The sequence below is a fragment of the Erythrolamprus reginae genome, chromosome 4 (genome assembly GCF_031021105.1).
Source record: "Erythrolamprus reginae isolate rEryReg1 chromosome 4, rEryReg1.hap1, whole genome shotgun sequence".
Taxonomy (NCBI): Eukaryota; Metazoa; Chordata; class Lepidosauria; order Squamata; family Dipsadidae; genus Erythrolamprus; species Erythrolamprus reginae.
In genome coordinates this window covers 24242871-24261936 of record NC_091953.1, presented here as the reverse complement: position 1 = coordinate 24261936, position 19066 = coordinate 24242871, and the positions used below count along the sequence as shown (strand labels likewise).

The 19066-nt window shown below is 39.7% G+C and overlaps 1 protein-coding gene across 7 annotated transcripts in view; it reads left to right on the top strand.

The window, feature by feature from the left end:
- The window catches only part of ATP8A2 (ATPase phospholipid transporting 8A2), a 460631-nt gene that overhangs the window by 313446 nt on the left and 128119 nt on the right, over positions 1-19066 (top strand). For all 7 annotated transcript variants that reach the window (XM_070749818.1, XM_070749817.1, XM_070749821.1 and 4 more), the window contains 4 exons: positions 533-607; positions 5210-5332; positions 12415-12493; positions 18198-18259. In XM_070749818.1, coding sequence (XP_070605919.1) covers positions 533-607; positions 5210-5332; positions 12415-12493; positions 18198-18259 — 339 coding nt within the window. The remainder of the gene's footprint in view (positions 1-532; positions 608-5209; positions 5333-12414; positions 12494-18197; positions 18260-19066) is intronic.

Here is a 19066-nt window from a genome sequence, read left to right as displayed (position 1 = left end):
AATGGAATAGGAATAGAAATAGAAATTAGAATAGGAATGGAATAGAATATTTATTATTACTTTAGATGTACTCTAATCAGCATACATTAAAATGAAATTAGGTGTAGTTGTTTAAAATAGTCTTTTCAATTTCTTTATCCATTTCAGATCCTAAGGTGGGAGAGAACTTGAGTCTCATGTATTTACAGGATTATTTTTCTTGGCATGCAGTTTAGGCTTTAGATGTTATGTGGCTGAAACCAGATTAGCTTCTAGTGCTAAAGAATACTCACTAAGAATTTGCTAGCCCTGACGAATTGTCGTATATGCTTACAAGTTTGTTATTTTAGTGTAACGATGCAAATTCTACAGATTGTTCCAACACTCCTGGAGTATTCTCTATTTAAGAAAGAGCAACTGTGAGTGCTTATTTTTAGAATTCGCTCAGCAGCTGCTTCCAAATGATGTCCACATTCCATGTGCTTCTCCAGTGCATAGAAAATATGTTCTGTCACACTGATCTAAAGGTTTGTGCCACCTTCCTCTCTTTCAGCTTTGGTTTGCATTCGTTAATGGATTCTCTGGGCAGATTTTATTTGAGCGCTGGTGCATCGGGCTCTACAATGTGGTAAGTGTTCTTCAACCCCTCCATTGGATAAAGAGCCAAACTGGGGATAACATTCCAGGGCTGTTCACATCTGTGCAGTTTATGTCATCTGGTCCTCTTTGTTGGGCTATTTCACTTGGGCTTGCTGGCCAGTAGGCCTGAACAAAAATAGAAAGCTTTTGCTTTTATTCCTGATTTGAAATAATTCCTTAATATGCTGCAACGTCCTGCCTGTCTGCGACTACTTCAGCTTCAACCACAACAACACAAGAGCACACAACAGATTTAAACTTAATATTAACCGCTCCAAACTAGACTGTAAAAAATATGACTTCAGTAACTGAGTTGTCGAAGCGTGGAACTCATTACCGGACTCCATAGTGTCATCCCCAAACCCCCAACAATTTACCGTTAGATTATCTACAATTGACCTATCCAGATTCCTAAGAGGTCAGTAAGGGGTGAGTACAAGTGCACTAGAGTGCCTTCCGTCCCCTGTCCTATTGTTCTCCTATATCTCCTATACCTTTCTTCTATTCCTATATCTCTTCTTCTATTCTTTCATTTATATGTTCTATTACTATATCTTCTTTTCTATTATTTCTTAGATATATTTTACTATGAGTATCTCCTCTATAACTTTCATCATGTATTTTACTATGTGTATATAGATATATACCCACTAAAACCCTCATTGTGTATTGGACAAAATAAATGAAATAAATAAATAAATAAAGCCAATTTTTAAAATTACTGGTTCTGTGGGCGTGGCTTGGTAGGCATGACAGGGGAAAGATACTGCAAAATTCCCATTCCTACCCCACCCCTGGGGGAAGGTTATTGCGAAATCCCCATTCCCTCCCTCGGGGAAGGATATTGCAAAATCCCCATTCCCTTCCTTGGGGAAGGATATTGCAAAATCCCCATTCCTTCCCCACTCCTGGGGAAATGATATTGCAAAATATCCATTCCCACCCCACCTCTAGGGGAAGGATATAGAAAATCCCCATTCCCTCCCCACTCCTGGGGAAAGGATATTGCAAAATCCCCATTCCCTCCCCATTCCTGGGGAAATGATATTGCAAAATATCCATTCCTACCCCACCTCTGGGGGAAGGATATAGAAAATCCCCATCCCCTCCCCACTCCTGGGGGGAAGGATATTGCAAAATATCCATTCCCACACCACTTCTGGGGGAAGGATATAGAAAATCCCCATTCCCTCCCCACTCCTTGGGGAAGGATATTGCGAAATCCCCATTCCTTCCCCACTCCTGGGGAAAGGATATTGCGAAATCCCCATTCCCTCCCCACTCCTGGGGAAAGGATATTGCAAAATACCCATTGCTGGGGGAAGGATGTTGTGGAATCTCCATTCCTGCCCCACTCAGGCCAGCAAGACGTGGTATTTGAAAGCTACTCTTTCCACTATCAGTTCTCCAGAACCTGCTGGATTTCACCCCTGTTTTAAACCTAGCAAATACCTCCACGATTTATGGCCAACCAAGTCAAAATGGCACCATCAACTTTCAACGAACTCGACAATCGTGCAGGGGACCAACAGGATATGGTTCAATTGTCTTTAGAATAGAATTCTACTTTAATTCTAAAGTGGGAAACAGTTCAGATACAGCAGGATAGGCTCCTTTCCCAGGATCGGAGACTGCAATCACATGGAATGGCCATAATTGAGTTCATCAGAGAGTGAAATTGTCACAGAAGTGGGCAAAACTAATTGGGTGGATGGATGGATTTCAAGATTTGGAATGGAGGACTGACTCTTGGGAGCATTTTAATAGAGGATATATAGTCATTTTCTTTGATATATGCTGATGGCTCATCTTTATTAGCTAAGTCAGCTGTTGTCACATACTTGTCGCATAGTTATCCTAATGTTTTAATAATATTATTTTAATATTTAATAAGCAATTTAATTTAGTTGATGTGACCTCACTCATTGGAGAAGACACTGGAGACACGACATTTTGTCATGCTTTATTAATTCACGATTAGACCAGGAAAACCAACCACATCAATCTCAAATAAGCCTAAACAAGCCTAATCTACCAAATTTCCAGTATAAATATTTATCATCATAAATTATTTCAGCTCAACACTAATTAAAAACACGATATTCCCATAAAACATGAAAATACTGTCTGATTGTAAGGTACTCATGCAATTTTTCTAAAACAAAGGAAATCTAACACTAAACTCCCCCAAATGGCAACCTAGATATTTGGTATCCTGCTATACAGTGTTCCCTCGATTTTCGCGGGTTCAAACTTCGCGGAACGTCTATACCACGGTTTTTCAAAAATATTAATTAAAAAATACTTCGCGGTTTTCCCCCTATACCACGGTTTTTCCCGCCCGAGGACGTCATATGTCATTGCTAAACTTTTGTCTGCCTTTATAAAACATTTTTTAAAATAAACTTTAATAAATAAACATGGTGAGTAATAATCTAAATGGTTGCTAAGGGAATGGGAAATTGTAATTTAGGGTTTTAAAGTGTTAAGGGAAGGCTTGGGATACTGTTCATAGCCAAAAATAGTGTATTTACTTCCGCATCTCTAGTTCGCGGAAATTCGACTTTCGCGGGCGGTCTCGGAACGCATCCCCCGTGAAAATCGAGGGAACACTGTATTCAATATAAATGGTCAAGCCTGATTAGTAAATATTACCATTAACCTCAAGGAACCCAACTCTAATTGCCCGATATGTTAAAAGAAATATTCAATCCCATCCTCCCTCTAAACCTTAAAACATAAGGTTACCTTTAATGATAAAAGATAATCCTGAATCTAATGCAATTCCCAATTTTATTATCCAGTTCAAGAAAGCCTAACCCTTCCCCTAATCTGCCCCCCTACAAAATGACAATACAAATATTTAAACTAAGGATCACTGAACACTCTATAGAAGCTTTAATTTAAACTTAACAGAGTTTTGATTGAATACATGTCATCTTGTTGGTGTCAACATAGGTAGATTTGCTTCATGACAGTCAGTCTGTCAGGTAGTATTTCAGATCTTCCAATGGCTCCCTCATCACCATAAACCATGATTGGTGAAGTGGTTAGGATGCAGTACTGCAGGTTATTTCTGTTGACTGCTGGCTGCCTGCAGTTTGATTCCCACTGGCTCAATCAGCCTTCCATCCATTTGAGGTCGGTAAAATGGGAACCCATATTGTTGGAGGCAATATGCTGATTCTGTAAACCACTTAGAGCTGTAAAGCACTGTGAAGCAGTACATAAGTCTAAGTACTATTGCTAATGCTATATTACTACTATAATATATATGCTATATTACTATATTAGTAATATATGCTATATTACTACTATAAGTGAGCCTATCCACTTTGCTGCTGGGCATTCTCTTCGTCTCTTTCCTTCCCTCTTTCAAACATTATAGGGTTCTCTAAAGACCTAGGTCCGATGTATTTATTTATTTTATTTTTATTTATTTATTTATTTATTTATTCTATTTATTTATTTTATTTGTCAATCAAGTATAGGATAGTAGTTTATATAAACATAACATAGAAAGTAATGATAAAAAAAGACAATAGGACAAAATCTCCATTCAGTATAAGTATGAAGTATGCCCAAGATCTAGGTTGTGCACAAAACCACCACCCTGGCTCCCACTGGGCCATTGTGGGGCTTCCCAGATTCGCCCACATGTCTACAACACTCCGTGGCCTGCATTGGCTGCCGATCAATTTCCGGTCACAATTCAAAGTGTTGGTTATGACCTTTAAAGCCCTACATGGCATTGGACCAGAGTACCTCCGGAACCGCCTGCTACAGCACAAATCCCAGTGACCGATAAGGTCCCACAGAGTTGGCCTTCTCCGGGTCCCGTCGACTAAACAATGTCATCTGGTGGGCCCCAGGGGAAGAGCCTTCTCTGTGGCAGCCCCGGCCCTCTGGAATCAACTCCCCCCGGAGATTAGAACTGCTCCCACCCTCCTTGTCTTTCGTAAACTACTCAAGATCCACCTATACCGCCAGGCATGGGGGATTTGAGACATCTTTCCCCCAGGCTCCTTATAATTTATGTTTGGTATGTATGTGTTGTTTGGTTTTAATATGATAGGGTTTTAGTTATTTCTTTTAATATTAGATTTGTGCTACTATAATATTGTTTTTATCATTGTTGTGAGCCGCCCCGAGTCTTCGGAGAGGGGCGGCATACAAATCTAATAAATTATTATTATTATTGTTGTTGTTGTTGTTGTTGAAAAAATGTCTTCTGGCATCAGGCCCTAGTGCCAGAAAGGTTGGAGACTGCTGTCTTAAGGTGTATTCTGAATTGCCTTTATAAGCTGTTAATTCAGAGGCCTCTTTTTAATTTTATTTTTCATTGAATGGAAGACAAGAGGGATACGTTCCTTCAGTCCGCTGTGGACTTCTGCTTTGCTGTCCAACCCAATATGATAAAAACTAGTCTGCTTTGGGCATCCAACTTAGATTCAGATCAACTGAATTTAGTAAAGCTGTTGGTGTGGATTTTAACAATGTTGGGATTCTTTCCAGATATGACGTATCCTTTTCAACTTGCTTATAAAGTTAATGGTCTGTTATTTTTAATTACTGCCTTTGTTTTTTCTAGATTTTCACAGCATTACCTCCCTTCACCTTGGGAATCTTTGAACGATCGTGCTCCCAGGACAACATGCTTAGGTTTCCCCAGCTCTACAAAATTACTCAAAACGCTGATGGGTTCAATAGCAGGGTAAGAGGCAATGTTTATCTAGAGGGAAGGATTAAAAACAACAGGGCTATATTAGCTTAAAGCTGAAATTTTAATTGACAGCTGCTTTTTCAGATTGAACACGCTGAAATGATTAATCCTTAATATTCATCCTTTAAAAATGTTAGGTCTGGTGGTGCAATTAAATTAGTTCCCAACTGTGAATAATAATAATAATAATAATAATAATAATAATAATAATAATAATAATAGTAATAGTAATAGTAATAGTAATAAATAATAATAATAATAATAATAATAATTGTTATTGTTATTATTATTATTATTGCTGTCAAAGCCAGAATTGAAAAATCAACAGACGACCCAAAGTGCAGACTTTGTAAAGAAACAGATGAAACAATCAATCACATACTCAGCTGCTGCAAAAAGATCGCACAGACTGACTACAAGCATAGACATGATGCTGGGGCACAGATGATCCACTGGAACCTGTGCCGGAACTACCATTTACCAGTGGCAAAGAACTGGTGGGATCATAAGCCCGAAAAAGTGGTCGAAAATGAGCAAGCAAAACTACTGTGGGACTTCCGACTTCCAACTGACCAAATTCTGAAGCATAATACACCAGACATCCTGATTGTGGAGAAAAAGAAAGTATGGATCATCGACATCGCAACCCCAGAATTGAGGAGAAGCAGCTAGAGAAATTAGTGAAATACGAAGATCTAAAAATCGAGCTGCAACGACTCTGGCATAAGCCAGTGAAAGTAGTCCCAGTGGTACTTGGCACGCTGGGCACAGTACCAAAGGATCTCAGTGGACATTTGAAAACCATCGGAATTGACAAAATCTCCACCTGTCAATTGCAAAAGGCCGCTTTACTGGGATCGGCAAACATAATTCGCCGCTACATCATGCAGTCCTAGGTGCTTGGGAAGCGCCTGACTGGTGATGAAATACGAAATCCAGCATAGTGACCTTGTTTGCTGTGTTGTATTGACATAATAATAATGAAGGTCTGCGTAGTGGAAAGAAAAACCATGTTTATGGGGGGGGTTTGTTTATGGAAATTCAGATTATGGGGGAATATTACATGCAAAACAACTCTTATCAGAAAACAGTAATATAATTATATACCTAGTAAAGTGTAAGAATTAAAAGGCTTTGAAATGTTAAAAATAAACAAAAAGGTATCATTACAGCTAAATATTTTTTGGTCCCAAAAGATTAATTGAGTAGAGGTTAGTAAGACCTCTTGGGAAAAGATAATGTTACACCATCAATAAAAATGGATTGGGACAATTTGCCATAGCCAAGTTTCCGTAGTACAACTCACCATAGGATAATACAACAAATACAAAAGTTAAACCAATTTCAGTAGAACTATGGCCAATAATAATAAAACAAAGACGTCAGTCCAGAAATACAAGAGTTACAATAATTTTGATGTAAACAGGGTCACCAATAATAAAAGTAACTGAATGAAATTACTAATACCGGATTGAATTATTATCCCAGGGCAATTTGTCGCAAGGCAAATTGGCCACAGTGAGTTGTTCCATCGCTAGTGGGTCGTGTCAAGTGGCTACGATGAGTTGTTTTAGATCCCACTGAAAAGGCCTCTTTCTCATAAACATCTATACATTTTGCAGAGAGGGTTAGATGCAAAAAAACAAAAAACCCAACTGAAAATCTTAATTAATTAATTAATTAATTAATTAAATTTGTATGCCGCCCCTCTCCGTAGACTCGGGGCGGCTCACAGCAATAGCAGAGAACAATGTAAAATACAAATCTAATATTTAAAAAACTAAAAACCCATAATTTAAAAAACATACACACAATATACATCGGAAACTTCAGATCGTGCAGAATGCAGCTGCGAGAGCAATCATGGGCTTCCCTAAATATGCCCATGTTACTCCAACACTCCGCAGTCTGCATTGGTTGCCGATCAGTTTCCGGTCACAATTCAAAGTGTTGGTTATGACCTATAAAGCCCTTCATGGCACCGGTCCAGGATATCTGCGAGACCGCCTTCTGCCGCACGAATCCCAGCGACCGGTTAGGTCCCACAGAGTTGGTCTTCTCCGGGTCCCGTCGACTAAACAATGCCGTCTGGTGGGACCCAGGGGAAGAGCCTTCTCTATGGCGGCTCCAACCCTCTGGAATAAATTCCTCCCGGAGATTAGGACTGCCCTCATCCTCCTTGCCTTTCGTAAACTCCTCAAAACCCATCTCTGTCGTCAAGCTTGGGGGAACTGAGACACTTTCCCCTTGCCTATGTAGTTTCTGTGCATAATATGACTGTATGTATGCTTTTATATACAGTGGAACCCCGACATAAGAGCTGCTCTACTTAAGAGCAACTCGAGATAAGAGCTGGGAGGGGAGAGATATTTTTGTTCTACTTACAAGCCCAAATTCGAGATACAAGCGCCAAGGAGCTGTCTCCTGAAGCCAAACGCTAACTTCCGCGTTCGGCTTCAGGAGACAGCTGCGAAGCGGCGCGCGTGTTTTAAAAGGTTGCAGCCGGCCTGGGGGGCTTGGGGGGGTGTTTGCAGCTTTCTTTCTTGCTCTTTTTCTTTCTCTCTTTTACCTTCCCTTCCTCTATTTCTTCTTTTCTTTCTCCTTCCCACCTTCTTCCCTCCCTCCCTCCCTTCACTCCTTCCTCTCTTACTCTCCCCTTTCATAAGTTTCCTTGCTTCCTTCCTCTGTTCCTGTCCCTTCCCTCTTTCCTCCCTTCCCTCTTTCCTTTCTTCCCACCCTCCGTCCATTCATTCACCCATTCCTCTCTTGATCGCTTAAAGCCGGTCCCTGGTGCAAAAAGGGTTGGGGACCTCTGTCCTACAGGATTGGGTGGCAGAGAAGTTGAACATATGTAAATTTAAAAGTTTAAGAAAGTTTACAAGTTAAGTGAAAGAAACTTCATTATTCATTTATATGTACATGTACATTTCTTCATTAAAAACATGTCTTTCTGCATAATTTAGACTAACTTTGTGAGTTTTTTGAGGGCTGGAACCAATTAAAATTATTTACATTAATTCCTATGGGGAAAAGTCGTTCGAGATAAGAGCTGCTCGACTTAAGAGCCCAGGTCCGGAACGAATTAAACTCGTATCTCGAGGTACCACTGTACTGGGGTTTCTCTTTTAGATTTTTATATGTATAATTGTTATCTTAGATTCTAATTATTAGATTTGTCATTATGTATTGCTTTTATCACTGTTGTGAGTCGCCCCGAGTCTGCGGAGAGGGGCGGCATACAAATCTAATAAATAATAATTAATAATAATAATAATAATAATAATAATAATAATAATACCATACATAAACTATACAGGCCTATACAGTTAATGGATACAGATTAATAATCCAAGTTCCATATCATTAGCTATGAAATGTCAAATGTCAATAACAACACAATTGCAATATTCTATGCTGACATTTCTATCGGGAAATTCCAAATGATCTCACATTACCAACAAGCCCATATTAAAAGACAATGAATGTCAACAAGCATTAGGTTGAGTAGCCACATTAACTCACATACAAATCCAGTACATTACTCCCTAGTCAGTACTGTCAGGGTTTGGGTTCCCAAAACAAGAAATACTCAAATCTATGTAGACACCTCCATTTAAGAATAGTTTGAGATTCCTTGTCCCATGGAAATGCAATTTATATATTCATAGTTATATCTTTCTTATTCTTAAAGGCAGCTCAATCCTAGGAATAGGTACAAAATTTATGGTAGCATTTAGAATAATTTAAGCTTTGAATATTAACTTCTGAGAGCTGGTTCTCATTATCTTTTGAGCCACGGCAACTAGACTGTCTACAACATTGGCAGTATTTTGGCATCCAGCTGAAACAGGGTATAAAAAATGTCTGCTTCATTTAGTAGGTTGAATTGGCAGGAGTTCTGCTTGCTAATTCCATCCAAAGCATGATGACTCTCCCTGGGAGAAGTCCCCGTTCCCTGTTGTAAGTTGAAAAGGTCAGGCGTTAGGTTTCCAAATTGGAATATTAGCCATATACAGTGATACCTTGTCTTACAAACTTAATTGGTTCCGGGATGAGGTTCTTAAGGTGAAAAGTTTGTAAGACGAAACAATGTTTCCCATAGGAATCAATGGAAAAGTGATTAATGTGTGCAAGCCCAAAATTCACCCCTTTTGCCAGCCGAAGTACCCGTTTTTCTGCTCCTGGGATTCCCCTGAGGCTCCCCTCCATGGGAAACCCCACCCACAAAAACACCTTCTGTGTTTTTGTGATGCTACAGGGGAATCCCAGCAGCACAAAAATGGGTGCTTCGCTGGCAACAGAAGTCCGGAGGTGGGGTTTCCCAGCGAAGGGAGCATCAGTGAAATCGCAGCATCGCAAAAACACTGAAGTCCTCGAAACCCCACCTCTGGACTTCTGTGTTTTTGCGATGCTCTGATTTCACTGAAGCTCCCCTCGCTGGGAAACCCCACCTCCGGACTTCCGTTGCCAGCGAAGCACCCATTTTTGCGTTGCTGGGATTCTTATGCTGGGATTCCCCTGCAGCATCACAAAAACACAGAAGTCCGGAGGTGGGGTTTCCCATGGAGGGGAGCCTCAGGGGAATCCCAGCAGCGCAAAAACGGGTGCTTCACTGGCAACGGAAGCCCGGAGGCGGGGCATCCCAGCGGCAGCGGCGGGTTTGTAAGGTGAAAATAGTTTATAAGAAGAGGCAAAAAAATCTTAAACACCGGGTTTGTATCTCGAAAAGTTTGTATCACGAGGCATTTGTAAGATGAGGTATCACTGTACTTTTATAAGTGTCTCTACGCCTGCGTAAGAATTAATCAATATCACTGTGTGTTCTTTGCAACAAGTTCCAACTGGTTTGGTATTTGGCGACGAAATGTTCCCACACTTTTACCTGTTGCCTTTTCACCACTTCCTCTCCAGAGATTCAAGGGAAAATATTGAGATGACTTTATTGTCCCCTTCGGGTTATAGGTTTAAAAAGATGTTTCAGGGAGATAAGCAGGTAAAGTTACACTTAATATTTTCTTTTCATATTTCGGAGAATTTCCTCCATTCTCAGTTTTCGTGTTTTATTAAACGACTCTATCTAATAAAACTTCAGCGGTTCAGAGCTTAAAGGACAGGAAAAAAAATATAAGAAGGTTCTGGAGGTTTAAGGTTTCAAAAGATTACTTTTTTTTTCCATGTGGGATCTTAATGAACTTAAAAATAGCATAAGAAACTATGAGGACAGATATTCTTGTTTTCCATGTATTTTTCCGTCATCCTATTACAGAAATAAAGAGTAAACAGGATTGTTTTGAGTTTTGCTGAATATCTGAATTATTATTATTATTATTAATATTTATTGGATTTGTATGCCGCCCCTCTCCAGAGACTCGGGGCGGCTAACAGCAATAATAAAACAGCGTACAATAGTAATCCAATATTAAAAACGATTAAAAACCCATTAATATAAAAACCAAACATACATACAGACATACTATGCATAAAATTGTAAAGGCCTAGGGAGAAAGAATATCTCAATTCCCCCATGCCTGGCGGCAGAGGTGGGTTTTAAGTAGCTTATGAAAGGCAAGGAGGGTGGGGGCAATTCTAATCTCTGGGGGGAGTTGGTTCCAGAGGGCCGGGGCCGCCACAGAGAAGGCTCTTCCCCTGGGTCCCGCCAAGCAGCATTGTTTGGTTGACGGGACCCGGAGAAGACCCACTCTGTGGGACCTAACTGGTCACTGGGATTCGTGCAGCAGAAGGCGGTCCCTGAGATAATCTGGTCCAGTGCCATGAAGGGCTTTATAACCAACACTTTGAATTGTGACCGGAAACTGATGCAGACTGCGGAGTGTTGGTGTAACATGGGATTAGTTGCTTGATCACTTTATTTTTACATAACCCTGTTTGTTTTAGAATGTATTCAGAAAAAATTGGATGACAGTGATTAATGTGATTAAAAATACTTCTGAATGTGGTGAGTGCCTTTTAAATGTCAGCAAATTTAGGAAATAAAATTTTCATCACTGCCACCAGGTAAAAACTAAGTTGTTTCTCTCCCTAGATTTCAAGGGAACTTTTGCTTGAATTATAAAGCATATGGCAGTTTCTGAGAAGGAATGGTTGTCAGAACGTGGAGATAAATAAAAGAATTAAATGTAACACAGAAAGGAGAGAGGATGGAGATGGAAGGGAACAAGGACAAATGCTTTCTGCTATTTTTGCAGCATTATATTGGGAAGTGCCCTCTCCAAACAATGACATCCTTGTGTAGAAAGGAAAAATATCTATCCTACAATTACCAGCTCACACAAAAAGTTCATGAATGAGTAAAATATTTGAATATGTCATGGAAAAATTGAAAATCCAGCCCTACTTCTTTCTAATAATATAATAACTTGGCAAAGATCTCTTCGGCCTTTGATTCCCGAAGAAGAAATCATTTTAAAAAGGATGATTCCTAGTCCAAAAAGATTCCCAAACTCTAGATTGTTGCTAGTCAGATGAATATTTAGATTGTTCTGGGGCATTTTGCGAACTGCCTAGATTTCCCTGTGTTAATTATATGACTAACCTTTCGTGCTCTGTCCCCGACACCACTATTAATTGCATTCATATATTTAATGCTAAATTTACTTACTGTCGGATTTTAATGGTTTCCTTGGCTGATTTATATGAACCAACACTCAGACACAAGAAAGAATAGAAAATGGATACTTGTGGTATAGTTTTCCTCTACCTAAAATTCAATTCCAGGAAACACAAAGGCATACTTCATTATAATGTTTGGATTGATACATATAAAAACGTTTTTAAAAATCTAAAACATAGATGGCTTTGCTGCATACTTTTTTCAAAACTTAACAAAGAGAGGGATGTCTTTGTGTGGATTTAGGCCTGTTGAATTTTCCTTCTGTTTTTGTTTTTTATTTGTCTTTATCTCTGTGTGTGGTACACGCCAGCTTTTGCAATGAAAGAAAACACCCTCTACTAAAAATTGTTCACTCATTTGATGGGATTTAATGAATCGTTTGATGGGATTTGTTGGAAAGTTTGATCCCTCTCCTGACTTTCTCTGTTTGTTTTTCCTTTAGGTGTTCTGGGGTCATTGCATCAATGCCTTGATCCACTCCATCATTCTTTTTTGGCTTCCCCTGAAAGCACTAGAACATGGTAAATAAATGCATTGGTCTTTCCCATATGTTAACTAAGTAATCGTCCATCTTTCTGAGCCAGCCTCTTTACATTTTGGGGTCAAAACATGTTCCTTGGAAATTAATCATTGCAGACAGACCAACAGTTTTCTAACATTTATCAGCTATGATCTTCCAAGTCCTCCCTTTCTGTATGCCATCTTTAATAGATAGCAATTCACATCCATTGTAAATCACCAATGTCCATTGGTGAAGCTATGTTTATTTTAAATTGATTTATACATTAAAAAGGAGAAAGTACATTGGTGTTATGCAGCTTCCCTAACTGTATGTCTTAGCATTTGGTTTAGATTAATGAAAAAAGGAATTTGACCAAATATTTATTTACCTGACCTGATAATTTAAAGAGAGTCATTTTTTGTGGGTGTGAGACGGCTCCTGCCCAACTTCCCCGCCCCCCAAAAGTTCTGTTGATTCTGCTGCATTAGGGATGTCTGATCCAGACTGCAAACATCAAGATAACTACTAGATAGACGCAAAAAGTTAGAGTTTGTTTGTTTTCCAGGGTTTTTTATAATGGTGAACATTAAATTCATATTAGATCAAAACTTAATTTAAATTTAAAATGCCATCTTTAAAAGCATTTCATAAGATTTAAATGGGGATTGGTATATTTGTGTTTGGCATATGTGTATAAAGTGAAGGACTACCTAAATTTTTACTACCACACTGTGGGCATGGCTTATGCAGGACGCCCTGCATTTTCTTTCAACATCCTTCAGTGCAAATTGGGTGCTCTAGGGTGGAGCTCCATTTTTGCTACCCAACTGCACCCACTCCCCAATCCAGGTAGTAGCCCACCCCTGTCTGTATAGCTGAGAGGAGGAGAGCTTATGGTGTATTATTGTTGCTGCTGTTGTTGTTGTTGTTGTTATTATTATTATTATTATTATTATTTATTAGATTTGTATGCTGCCCCTCTCCGCAGACTTGGGGCGACTCACAGCAGTAATAAAACAATATACAGTAACAAATCTAATATTAAAAGTCTAAAATAACAAATCTAATATTAAAAGTCTAAAAACCCATTATTTAAAAAGCATACACACAAACATACCATACATAAAACTACATAGGCAAGGGGAGATATCTCAGTTCCTCCATGCCTGAAGGCAGAGGTGGGTTTTAAGGAGTTTACAAAAGGCAAGGAGGGTGGGGGCAATCCTCATCTCTGGGGGGAGCTGGTTCCAGAGGGCTGGGGCTGCCACAGAGAAGGCTCTTCCCCTGGGTCCCGCCAGCCGACATTGTTTAGTCGACGGGACCCGGAGAAGGTGGTAGATCAGTGGTTCCCAACCTTCTTTTGGCCATGCCCTACCTAAGCATCTCTAAAATCCTGAGGCCTCCCCACCCCATGAGATGTCATTTTTATTGTTCAAAAAGTGACCTACTCACACAGGGGAAGCCTAAAAGGCCATTAAATAGGTTTAAACAAGGTTCCAATTGCCCTCATTAAAAATGAAATTGCCCCCTGTGGGGCATGGGCTTCAGGTTGAGAACCAGGGGTCTAGAAGTTAAAGCTACTGCCTTACAAGGCAGACTCTGCAGGTTCCAATCCCGGTAAGGGTATGGCTAGCTGAAAACAGCATAATAAACTTCAAACAGATCTATATTAATCTCCCTTCCTTTTAATTATCAGCAAAAATATGTTACACACACACTGGTTTCTCTGGTTTCTGGTAGAACTTTAGCAATTACAAACAACTCTTATTAAATGCATTATTTCATGAATAAAGAAACTCCATTTATTTCTCTGCTCTCCTTTAATTCAAACACATTCCATACATACACTGGGTCCGTTATCTCTCTTAGTTGCATTCCTCACATTCCTCCTGCTGCTCCACTTAACAAGATTTATTTTCCTAACAGCATTACTTTGAAAAACAGCAGAACTGACAGTTAATAACACAGAACTACTTTTGCTTACTTTAGCGTGGCAAAAATACATCCATTTTCCCTTCGACAAGGTTGAAACTCCACCCTTCTTCTCCACTGACCCCCTGACGTGCCAAATACATCACTGCAGTATTTAACCCATTCCTCTCCTTAATATCTTCTTCCAGACCTCTGTTCTCTAAGTTTTTGAACCCTTCTGAATTTAGGGTTAACCCAGCGAGCATCTGATTCTCCCTCGCTAGATCCTGAACTCATAGCCCCATCCTGTGGCTGGCCTCCCACCTGTTCTACTACCTGTAACCCCCCCACACACACTAATTCATAAACGCTATCTGAATCCGAGTCCTCAACATCTTCATCATCCTCCAACTGATCAGGAGTATGTACAACACATATATTGCTATGAAGATCAAAAGCAGGTCTGCTATAAAAACTGATGGATACCCTGCTGTACATTCAAAGATTAGCATAGCAAATGATTTTATGGTGTTTTTGCTGCTGCTGCCTTTCTGTTTTAAAGAGAACCTTCTACTTTTAAAGGAAGGCCTAGCACTCTCTTTAGTCTTTTGTTTTGTTTTGTTTTGTTTTTCACTAGAGAGATAACACATTTTGAGAAGTAGCATGTGTATGATCTGATTTGAGCTTTGGACGGCACCAGCTAGGCATTATGCCTTCAGTAGCCAAGTGTCATAACTGTCAGCATTCCAAGCCAACATGGCCACAAAAGTTTGTGTGGAATGATCAGAAGGGAGAGGATGAATATGCTGCAGCCAAAAGTCATCAAGAGATGCTGGGCTCATTCCAGCCTCCGATTACATCATTACCATAGTCACCAGAATTCATGCATAGGACAAAGCTTGTGCAGGAGAGAGGAAAGCACATTAACACTTGCATTAGCTAAATCTGAAAGTAGGTCATCAACTAATTCCAGGAATAAAATGAAGACGATGTCATGAGGTCAAATCCATAAAGAATGATCAGCAAGATCTAACCTAATGTCCATCAGGGAGACATGTTGAGTCTTTTGCTTAACTTAGTTTCTTGTGCAAAACTTTTCTTGATCTCAGCTTCATTTATAGAGTAAACCTCACACGGTTTTTGGGTCCACTATGAATGTTTAATATTTTTATGCTGTTTTTACTTTGTTTTTATATTTTAATGAACTATCTGTAATTCAGATTGGTGATCATAATCCAAATTTTGTTTTACTTCAGAGAGACTTTTTTGCCTGTTAAAGCTCTGTATATTCTATAATTTTTAAAAATGTATGTTATAGCATTACTAGTGATGGGCGAACCCAACGGTGTTCGGGTTCGGCAAGTTCGGCCGAATTTTATGCAAAATTCGGCCGAACTCGAACCCGAATGGGGAATTCCTCCCATGAAGAGATTCCGGGGGCGGAGCTTTGACGTCACCGACAGATTGCTAAGGACGCCAAGGTGATCACTTCCTGGATTCCATGGAATCCAGGAAGTGATCACCTTGGTGTCCTTAGCAACCTGCCGGTGATGTCAAAGCTCCGCCCCCGGAATCTCTTCATGGGAGGGATTCCCAGCTCCTTCAAAGGGAGGTCTTCACGTAAAAATAAACATTATTTTTATGAAAAAGGACACCGCAGCGGCGCTGCAAGCAAAGGGCAGTCCTTTCACGTAAAAATAAACATTGTTATTTTTACGAAAAAGGACAGCGCAGCAGCACTGCAAGCAAAGGGAGGTCCTTTCACGTAAAAATAAATTTTACGTGAAAGCACCGCCCTTTGCTTGCAGTGCCGCTGCGGTGTCCTTTTTCGTAAAAATAACAATGTTTATTTTTACGTGAAGACCTCCCTTTGAAGGAGCTGGGGAATCCCTCCCATGAAGAGATTCCAGGGGCAGAGCTTTGACGTCACCGGCAGGTTGCTAAGGACGCCAAGGTGATCACTTCCTGGATTCCATGGAATCCAGGAAGTGATCATCTTGGCGTCCTTAGCAACCTGCCGGTGACGTCAAAGCTCCGAACACCGAACACGACCCCGAACTTTGCCCGAAATTTGGAAAAAATTCGTGTTCGTGTTCAGCATACCGAACACCGCAAAATTCGGTACAGCCCCGAATTGTGCATGTTCAGTTTGCCCATCACTGCTTTAAATCAAGCATAATATTCAAATTAAGTTAGTGATATCGTGTCTCCCTGCCCTCCCCAATTCAAATATGCAACTTACAATTTCAGGCCACAAATGAATAGTCACTCCTTAGATCTCTCTCGTCTACATTGTTGTATACTTCTTGAGCTGGCATATTGGAACTGATTAATCTTTATGGTTGGATTATTTTTCTGGATTGTAACCCAAATGAAAAAAAAAATGGGACTATCTATTGCAGCAATACATATTTTCTTTTTCTTAGAATATTGTATTCCTTTATCTAGGAGAAATAAATATGGTGATGACAGAAGCATTGCTAAGTTTGTTATTTGATATGATTAATTAACGTACTGTAGTATTTTTACACAATTCTATAGAGGGATTGGATGTCAAATTTGGATGCCAGTCATTAGTCACTAAGTACTTTAAAGATATATTGTGTATTAAACAAGAAAGTTTTCCAAATGTATCATTGGGATGCAAAATTCTTTTTAAATCAAGGGAAATCCAACAAAAATAAACAGAAGAGAATTATCTGGATGTAGTACAGAGGCACCAAGATGATGTGGTCACTAGAAATGTTCATCTCTGATGTTTGATTATTATCATTGACCCTTTACCTTGATTATTAGTTCTTGGCATACATTTTTGGTCTTTTTCAATTCTTGAAAGAGAACTATGTGGTTGCAGATGTATGTATATTATTTTTAACTTGTGGTTCAGCGAAAGCTACTTGTTATACTGTTTGTTTTCAATGTGCTTTTATTTAAAGAGCTCTGAGAAACCTGTTGTGCTAATTTCAACACAGATAACTGTTAAAAGCTTGTCAAGAAATGAACATATTATGTACTTTGTCTGAATGTCTCCTTTTGATTACCTTTTATATTTTCAGCAAAATGACGTTTGTTGCCCTAATTATATGTAATGAAATGATACATCCCTCTGTTCTTTATGCTGGGCCTCCTGCTTGTTTTAAGATATTTGAGCATGGAATTTATGTTAAGTGGTATTCTATACTAACTTGATTACATTGGACTTGATGGGACCTACTTTTGAGTAGCTGCATATACAGTGTTCCCTCGATTTTCGCAGGGGATGCGTTCCGAGACCGCCCGCGAAAGTCGAATTTCCGCGAAGTAGAGATGCGGAAGTAAATACACCATTTTTTGGCTATGAACGGTATCACAAGCCTTCCCTTAACACTTTATACCCCTAAATTACCATTTCTCATTCCCTTAACAACCATTTACTCACCATTATTACTGGTACTCACCATTGAATAAGATACTTAGTGATCCTGATATTTATAAACATAATTATTTATTAACAATAATTATTTTTTTTGTTATCTGTTTGCAAAAATTATTAGTTTGGTGATGATGTATGACGTCATAGGGCGGGAAAAACCGTGGTATAGAAAAAAAACGCAAAGTATTTTTTAATTAATATTTTTTGAAAAACCGTGGTATAGGCTATTCGTGAAGTTCGAACCCGCGAAAATCAAGGGAACACTGTACCCTATTTGCATTTTCATTGATTGTATTTGATATATGTTCGTTTTGTTGCAAATCCTATTTTATATAGCCTATATATGAGAAAAATCCTTTACTGAAAAGGTATCTATTATTTTTATTATTATTTATTGTAGATACAGTATTAACAAATGGCCAGGCTGTTGACTACCTGTTTGTTGGAAATATTGTTTATACGGTAAGCTAATGCATTAAAAATGAAACGTTAACTATTGTAAGATTTCAATTGTGGATATATTTTGGTGATACAAAGGGAGGATAAGGTATAAAGTGGCAATTTCCTAAGAAGGGAGCAGATTCCAAGAAGGAAGAAAACACAACCCAGAGCTGGTTCAGAGATTTGGGATAACCCCTCTCTAGAACAGGGGTGGGCAATTAATTTTGCCATGGGGCCGCATGAGAAATTGGGATGGTTTTAGAGGGCCGGACTAATATAATTAACTCAGGTCTACCCAATACTGTAAAGACCCAGACCCTGGCCTGACCTAAACACCCAGACCCACTCTACAGACCCCTAATTGTTTGCTTTACGGCAACACAGTGTGCACCACAGTCACTGCGCTGGAGTGTTTGCGTGGTTTCTGTGCTCACCCGCTCTCGGTAGGAGATCGGGGTCCGCTCCAGTGCGAGGATGAAAGAGCTCACCGCGTCAGCCAGGACTCCTCCGGTTCCTGCTTTCCTCATGATTCAACAGGAAAGCAGTAATCGGAAGAGTCCCGGCAGATGCAGTGATCTCTTTCATCCCCTCACTGGAGTGGACCCCGACCTCCGTGGACTGGTCAGATAGCGGGCGGGCCGGTCAGAGACAGCGGGTGGGCCAGATGCAGCCCAGGGGCCGTCCCATGCCCAGGTCTGCTCTAGAATCTCCCAGGATACATCTGTTAGGGTGAGAATAAATACAGGTAGTCCTAGACTGTTCACTTACTGACAGTCGAAAGTTACAATGACACTGAAAAAAGTGACATGGCTATTTTTCACACTAATG